The sequence below is a fragment of the Vidua chalybeata genome, chromosome 2 (assembly GCF_026979565.1).
Source record: "Vidua chalybeata isolate OUT-0048 chromosome 2, bVidCha1 merged haplotype, whole genome shotgun sequence".
NCBI lineage: Eukaryota > Metazoa > Chordata > Aves > Passeriformes > Viduidae > Vidua > Vidua chalybeata.
This window is the reverse complement of record NC_071531.1, coordinates 5,586,156-5,594,548: the sequence shown is the minus strand read 5'-3', so window position 1 is coordinate 5,594,548 and position 8,393 is coordinate 5,586,156. Positions and strand designations below refer to the sequence as shown.

General features: G+C 43.3%; 1 protein-coding gene across 2 annotated transcripts in view; it reads left to right on the top strand.

The window, feature by feature from the left end:
* The first annotated feature begins 711 nt into the window (after positions 1-711).
* Positions 712-8,393, top strand: part of HSF2BP (heat shock transcription factor 2 binding protein) — a 30,504-nt gene continuing 22,822 nt past the window's right edge. The window contains exons 1-3 of one of the 2 annotated variants that reach the window (XM_053936213.1): positions 712-806; positions 2,893-3,040; positions 7,325-7,428. In XM_053936213.1, coding sequence (XP_053792188.1) covers positions 771-806; positions 2,893-3,040; positions 7,325-7,428 — 288 coding nt within the window. In that variant the 5' untranslated portion in view covers positions 712-770. Of the gene's footprint in view, positions 807-2,889; positions 3,041-7,324; positions 7,429-8,393 lie in introns of both variants that reach the window. The other variant, XM_053936212.1, reaches the window with a different exon arrangement.

Sequence of the window (8,393 nt, the reverse complement as noted above, 5' to 3'; positions counted from 1 at the left end):
GAACCTCTGAGATCATCGAGTCCAGCCTGTGACCCATCACCACCCTGTCGACCAGCCCATGGCACTGAGTGCCGCGTCCTTCCTGAGCGGGACGCGGCACCTGAGGTGTGGCCTCACCTGTGCCCCGTACAGAGGCACAATCACTGTCCTGGTCCTGCTGGCCACACTACTGCTGACACGAGTCAGGTGCCATTTGCCTTCTTGGACCTCTGCTGACCAGCACCTCAGGTCCTCCTTCCCCGGGCAGCTTTCCATACTCTCCTTCCCCAGGCTGGAGCTGCAGGGGCTTGTTGTGACCCAAGTGCAGGACCCAGCAGTTGGCCTCGTTTAACCTCCCACCACTCGGTCCTTCCATCCAGCCTGTCCAGATCCCCCGCAGAGCCTCCCTGCCCTCCAGCAGATCAATACTCCCTCCCAACTCGGTGTCACTCCCTGGAGCCTCCAGCCCCAGCGGCACCACGGCACGGCCGGGCTGCAGCTCCCCGCAACGCGGTATCGTCCCGGCATTGTCACGGTGTCATCCCGGTGCTTTCCCGGTATTGTCCGACTGCTACCCCAGTGTTATCCCGGTGTCATTCCAGTGTCATCCCGGCGTTATCCCGGGGCCGCTCCGGGCGGGGATGAGGGCGGAGCCTGACTGTCAGACCGCGCCCCCGCGCGCACCTGACCAATCGGAGTGGGCGTGGCCACACCGGGGGCGTGGCCATCGCGCGTCCCTTCCCGCCCTCACGCTCCCCCCCGCGCACGACGCCGCTGTCGCCGCTGTCGCGATGTGGCGCAGCGCCGGCCTCGCTGGCGACGCGCAGGTATCGCGAGCGGCCCGGGGGCGCTCGGGGCTGGCTCTGAGGCCGGGCCCGGCCCGGGGGTCCATGCGGGCGTGGGTGCCCCGAGGAGCAGAAGGAGCGGGGGTTGTGTGGTGGTCCTGGGCCCTACGGCGCCCTGAGGGGGCGATGGCGGGACCGCAGGGAGAGGGGAGCGCGGTGGGGGCTGTAGAGCGGTGCCAGAGGCACCCTGGGCTGGTGGGGAGTGAGTGGGGAGAGGGCTGGCAGTGAGTCCTTGGGGGCTCATTGCCAGCTGGGAGCTCTGCCCTGTTCTGCCCCTTCGCCTGGCAGGGAAGGGGAGTTCCCGACACTGGGCTCACACCGGGCAGGGCATGAGCTCAGGTGCATTACTGGGTGACTTGACACCTGTGAACGAACTCGGTGAAGTCAAATTTCCTACTTCCAGGCACCTGCTGGTACTGTAAGGACTGGACAGAAAACTCCTGTTCTCCCCTGCCTGTATCTGCCTTTAACATACTCTTGTAGTGCAGAGAGATGTGGAGAAGCTGCTTGAACAGAGAAAATAAAACTTGTCTGCTGTAGCTGCAGTGCTGCAAAGACCTCACAGTGGGAACTACAAAGGAGAATTTCCTCCTTACTGCATATTTCATATCTCAACACCAGTGATTCACAGGCTGTTTTACTTGAATTCAGCTTCTGCTAGTGAACAGAGCTATTTTTATGTACCAAATTTTGCTCTGTAAGTCTGAGTAATACTGAATTCTCTCTGTTACTCGTGGTTGCTGACATGCAGATGGCATTCCTCTAAAGACTCCTCTTCCCATGTGTTTGCTCCATGCTTTCTTGAGACCTAGATGAGTGGAATTTTTCTAGAGTCACATCATGTGGTGCTACTTGGCCTTATGAACCTTGCCATAAGGACTTCCTACATGCAGCTTAGAGTTTATGGTTCAAAGTAAAGCAAAATTTTTCTTCCCTACCTTCATTACAGCTCTGAACCTGCAGTGGTGGGACTGATCTTTCCCAAAACTCTGGATTTGAAAGACAGCTGAGAAAGAAATAGAGTAGGAAGCAAAACTGAAAGGAAATGTTCAATCTGAGGAAGTAGGGAAGCAGAAAGAATTGTAGGGAATGGTTGGAGAGGATGACTTCTATTTGTCTTATGTGTCTGCTCTTGAGAGGACTGTGGGGATGCCACATTTTGAACGTGTAGGAGATGAGATTTAGGTTTGTTAGCCTTTTCCCTCTGGAATGTGATACATAAAGCATCTCATTTTGTCACCACTGTTCTCAGTGCAGTGCAAAGCACTACTAAGATATAACTTTGCTTTCTAAAAGCATGTTAAGTGATTGATGTTTTAGTCAAAATATGTTAAAACTTCCTTTTTGTTGGTGTGTGTGTGTATCTGCCTTTTTAACATCCAGCAGAGTGCACATGTATGTACATCAGAAATTGGACTTTATGGGGGTTTTTGTACAGAAATTGCTCTGTAATTTTAAAATTAACACATATTCTGCTGAAATGTTGAATGAAAATGATTCTATAGCTGTAGTTTGGCAGGAGAGGAAGCTAGTAAACATTTCTGTATTACCTTGAGATTAAATTATTTATGTGAGATTGAGATGCAGATGGCTGCAAATAATTTTTGCTCTTCACAAAAGATAAATTGGTTTGAAAACCATACAGTTTCCTCCAAGAGAGTTGTTGTAATTTAGAACTGAGGATCTTGCAAATGTTTGAATTAATTAAAAAGCTGAGTAATCGTATCCTTTTACAGCAGTCATGAAGCAACAGCTTGGTGTGTGCTGCTCACATTTTAAAATGTGAGTGTTAATTTTTGCAGCATTCCCAGATGCATTGCACACATTTTGGGTGAAGAAACACATGAAGAGACATAATGCTATTTACTTAAGGCCACAGTGGCAGAAATTAAGATTACAGCCAAAGGGTCAACCTCAGAGACTTTTGTGTTTGATTGCTGGATAATTCTCTATAAAAAGTTACAAATAGCTGAAATGATGTCATAGGACTGTACACACTGGACTGTAACAGTGTCTTTGGTTGGTTGTTGGTTTGTTTTTGTTTTGCTTTGTTGTTTTATTTCAGAAGGCTGAGACCAAAGAGGAATTTGTAAAAGTTAGAAGGAGGGATTTGGAAAGGCTGACAACTGAAGTTATGCAACTGCGGGATTTCTTACCCAAAATAGTAAATGGAGATATCCTGGGGACATTCCAGAAGCTGGATGCTGTTGAATCAAGTGAGTAGCACCATCTTACAAGCTCTTGCAGTTTCTGCCAGAACTGCTTAGAACAAACTGTTGTGCTCCAGAAATAGTTGTAGAGTTTGTGGAGCTATTCCAGCTTCAACTGTGTTGTGCAGTGACTGCTCAGTAAATTAATGTGTTTGTAGTGAAGAAAATTACAGGCTGCCTTAGGAATAAACAGACATGTCAAATTAATCTTTTAAAATATTTTGCTATGGATAAAAACATATATAGTTCAGGCAGTAAGGGAAGCTGTATGAGGAACAAAAAGTGTTTTCCCCGAAAGCATTTTGTTTTTCTAAAGATGACTTTCACAGAAAAACAAAAACCCAAACAAAATAATGGTAAATAGCAGTGGGTAAAAATTTGAAGGAATAGTGAGTTAATCTTGTATTTGGCCTGTCTTGTTTTTTAGCTTATATGCTTTACTAATAATAAAAAAAAAAAGATTCTGTAATAAAAATTTTTTTATTGCTGTCCCCAAAGTCCATTTTTTTCAATATTGGGTTTCTCTGTGCATTGTTTTTTTTCAAAAATAACCCCATTCCCAACATGCCATCAGGGCCAAATAGGAGTCAGCTCCATCCCTGGTCTGTAGCTTATCTGCAGCTGTACAATTTACCTGGATTTGGGTTTGCCTGAAAAGACATGGAACAAGCACTGAGACAGATTACAGAGAGTGTGTCTCTTGTGATAAATGGAAAATTAATTTGCAACAGGCAGCTAAGGAAAAGCAAGGTAGGGCCTCAAGGCCTGTGTCTGGCAATGTAATATATTGAGACAGATCTTCCAGCCGCCTCAGTGATCCACTTTTTGGGAAGATTCTTCCATGTCACAAGCAGTGGATAAAATCTGGAAGTGTTCTCTGCTGCAGAACCTCAATTAGTTTTTACCTACTTGTCTTGAGATTCCTCTCACTGATCCCTTCTTACATTCCTTGTGCCAGGCATCAAGGAGACACTGTCAGGGCCATCCAGAGTAGGCTCATGGCATGAACAAGCTGAGATAGCTTTTGAATTCTCTGGAGTCTTTCTCCACAGTGGAGATTTCTCTTGCAGATGATGAGATCATTTGTATATTTATTCAGGCTTTCGCCATCGTGTGCCCCTAGAACTGGACAAGTGCAGATTTTTGCTGCTCCAGTCTTCTCCTACCTCTGCAGCATGAAATAAGGCAGACTGAAAGGAGGCTTTTGAGCATGCAAATCACTAAAGGTTGGACATCACAGGGACACAAGCAGCCCTCACTCTCAGAATGGTGCTGTTTGCTACATACAGCCTCTTGGTGTGGCATGTGAAGCTCACAGGAGTTCTGGCAGCTCCTAGACATACTTTTTCATATTGTTCTTACAGAAGCCTAATGTGTGATTTGTACATCTCCAGAGCTCCATCAGCTGTTGCAGTTTCCTGGGTACTGTTGAAGAATGCTTTAGCAGCAGAGTCTCCTGCTCCTCAAGAAGTGCAGATGACAGTCAGAGACTTGCAACACCTGTGACCCATTCAGTTGTGAGACTGATGGAGTCTTGAACAGCTTTGAGAAACCTTGAGATCTTTGCATGTTTCCCTGGTGTAGGTCAATAGGACATCCATTGCCTGTGGCTTCCCAGGGTTGATCTCTGAGATCTGAGCTTGCAATCCTCAGTGCAGCCAACACCTGCTTTTCAGGCTGCTGTCACGGTCTTCGTTAAGGTTTTTGCCAGGGTAATTGTTCATTTCTAAAAGAGGGTTCTGTTTTGTTCTTATTACCCTTCTCAGGAAGAGTGCTTGGCTCCAGGAGTCTTAGAGATACAGCTCCAGCAATTTTTCTGTATTATTATGGATATGTTTAGTGGAACTCACTCCACTTGGGAAGTGTTAAAAATAGCATTTAACAAAGATCTAGCATTTGGATCAGTAGAGTTGGAGTTCCATCACTTGTTGGCATTCATTCCTATTATACTCAGTTTTCCACCTCCCAGAGCTTTGAGATTAGATCTGTAGTCCGGAAAATCTCCTGGTATAACCTGTAATTTTCTGTGGATGAGACCAAGTCTAGCTCACATCTTTGCTGTGCCCAGTGTCTTGTTCTGCTTTTGAGTCTCTTTGGGAGCAAGTGCCACTTCTTCCCAAAGTCTGATTTACCACTGCAGTGGTGAAGTTACCATTTCAATTGTGTGAAGTGTGAAGGTGCCATTTCAATTTCTTTGTTACTCACCCAAGTTGGTAGTGAAAGCTGCTTCTTTCTCTTCAGAGCAAAGGCACAGCTGGGAGAGCTGACTGGGCACAGCAGGAGAGTTTCCACAAATGAGGAGCAACTAGAAGTAAGTCTTTTCAGCAGCTTCCACTGTTGTCCTCTTTTGCCTGTTCTACATAAAACATTGTGATACCTTGGAGGATATTGACACATCCTTCTTGTATCTGAAACCCTTTAAAAAGTCCAGGTTGCATTGTGTTAACACTCAGTAGTCAATATTTTTCCCCTTCTGGCTCAGGTTTTGTTCTGGGACCTTTGAAGTTTGCTGGTGAAGGATGTGGCATCTTTCTTTGTCTGCTGGCTGGATTCAGGTTGGATCCATCCTCTCAAAGGCTGGAATTGATTCTTCTCTTTCTGGAGAGCTTGTTTCCTTGCAGGAACAGAGATTTTCACTGGATGAACTTACCTGGCAAGGCTCTTGGCCTGCTGTAGGTAAGCAGAGCATGTTCTACTCCTGCTCAAGACATCTTGCTGTCAACTTCTTAGGACTCACACCCACATAGTCAGAAGTGCATGAGACTGAATTTTCTTCTTGTGACAGAAGGAAAGTTTCTTGCCACTGACCAGAGTTATCCTCAAAAACCTCAATTAATCCATTCCTCCCTTCATTCTTTTCCTTTGGACTGCAGCTTGAAAAGAAGTGAGTTGCTCAGAGAGCATGTCCTGGCACAGAGATGTTTGTCAGCAGAGACCCCTTGCCTTGCCTCTTTGCTTTCTGCTAAAAAGTGTTGCTGGCTCAGAATCACACAAGGGCTGAGTGGAAATATGTTCTACCTCTTCAGATAAATCAGCCACAAACAGCTTTTCTCCTTTTATACATGCTACTCAAAGCAGCGTGTGTATACTTAAGATGATAAACTTGTCAATTAGGACCAAAACAGGAAGGTATTTATTTTCAAATAATGTAGAATTACTAAATAGAATGCCAGAAGCCAAGTCCTTTGTTTAATAAGAACATATTTTAATAATTTTTAATGATGTCTTCTTTTCATGATAGAATTTGATATGATTTTTGGTAATTACATTAAAAAACACTGTGACGTATTGGGGGAGGTATTTCAGGTGTGTTAAGCTGTAGACCAAACTGTCATGTTCAAAGGTATGGTGTTTGAAGTGGGGTGTAATTTATTTTTTTTAAACTAACCAAGGTTTACAATAGATGCTGTTTGGATTTTGCTTTTTTGGAACTACTTAAACATGTTTCCTTTTTTCAGTATAAATACTAAGCATCCAAGACTGTTTTTTTTTAAAGTAAAATACAATACACAGTTATTGTTAAAACTGTCCTTCAAAGAGAATTTTTTTAAACAGACATCATGCTGGTGAAATGGATTACTTTTAACTTGATTTCTGTTCACTAAAATAAGGTGCTTAAATTAGAATGCATTTCTGATAACATCAGAAATTAATTTTATAAAGGAATCATAAAATTTGCTTGTAACTGACATAATGTTTAAATAGTTTATAATAATGGAATCACAGAATGTGTTGGGTTGGTGGGGATCTTAAAGATCATCCAGTTCTAACCTCATTGCCATGGGCAGGGACAGCTTTCACTAGCCCAGGTTGCTTATACTACTTTATAAATACTATTTTAAAGTATCTGGCAAAGTTGCTTTTCATTCTTGCTATCCATGTAAGTTGTAAATTGTAGATTGAAACACTCACTTTTGACTACTGTTGGTATTTTTCTTATGTTTTTAATATAGTCACTGACTTAGGTGAAATTTCATTCACAGAGTTTTCATGGGAACCAAGATGAAAAAAAATAGAAAACTGAATAAATTTTTTAGAATCTTCTCAACCCTCAGTATTTAACAGGCAGATGTGATTCTTTTAAATCAGAGGTGTTGTTCTGCTTTCTCAGTGCTGTTGCCACACAGCAAATTGTGAGATTCCTGTTTAGCCACAGGGAGGTGATCTTGCACAAGCAAACGGCTGAGGCACCTCAGTAAAGTCACACTTGGTGGATTCCCTTTGCTTTAATGCAGGCCCGATGACCATAACGTGTTCCTTCTTTCTTTTATCTGATTTATCCTGTCACAGGCCTGGAGAAAAAGGAGGAGGAAATAGAGCAGCTGAGGATGGATTGTGAACACTTCAGAGCCCGTCTGGAAACGGCCCAGGCAGATTGCATGAGAGAGAAGAAGGTAGATGTGCTGCCAGGATATTGATATCTGTGTGTTTGAGTTCTAATAACAAAAGCAGAAATGATAAAATTTTCATTTTCATGTCACAAAATGAATCCTCAGTCTCAAAAACAAATTGGGATTTCTATCCAAATAGTCATCCATATCCATATTAACATGTTGAAATAAAACACAGGGTATTTGGGAAGATTGTGGCATAGCTAGAATCAAAAGGTCCTCTACAGAATCAGTTCTTGTGAATTTAACATTGCTATGACATATTTGCAAAGAAGACAGTAGGAGATAGTTTAAACAGTGCAATGTACAGAATGAAAGCAGCCTCTCTTGGTTTGCTGTGAGCTGTGTACCTTTGTTTAGTGTTAATAATCTTTCTTAAAGCACCTATTGATCCAATTGCCATGTACAGCTGAGAATCAAGGAGCAATTTCAGGGCTTCTCTTGCTCTGTCAATATTGTATTTAGTGATTATGAGAGGAGAGATTCTTAACAATTAAGGAATAGCAAAGGCACTGACTTCTCAGACTGTGAAGCCATTTGGGTTCAAATGAGTCTCTGTGAGAATCAGTGGTGATTATTTGCTGCAAAAGTTCATTTCCTTGGAGCCATCTTCAGTAGTCAGCAGTTGGGATTGTACAACTCGCATTTGCCAGCCTTGGGATTGCACAAGGACAGATGAACCACAAAATCTACTTCATTTTTGAAAAGCGATAATGAAGAGTTCAGAAATGCACTTTCAGTGCATATCTGTGTAGACCAAACACTCTGGAATGACATTTAGTATGATGGAATTGTTGTCAATCTATTCCTTACTTCAAAATAAATATCTTCTGGGATAGATGTTGTAGTTCTGCAATAGGTGCAGAGTTCATTTTGCTGTGCACTGAGGTCTTCAGTTGCAGGATAAAATCCCTGCAAAATTGAATGCTGTTTCTTTAGATATTAATGAAGCAAGTGCTACCCATGAT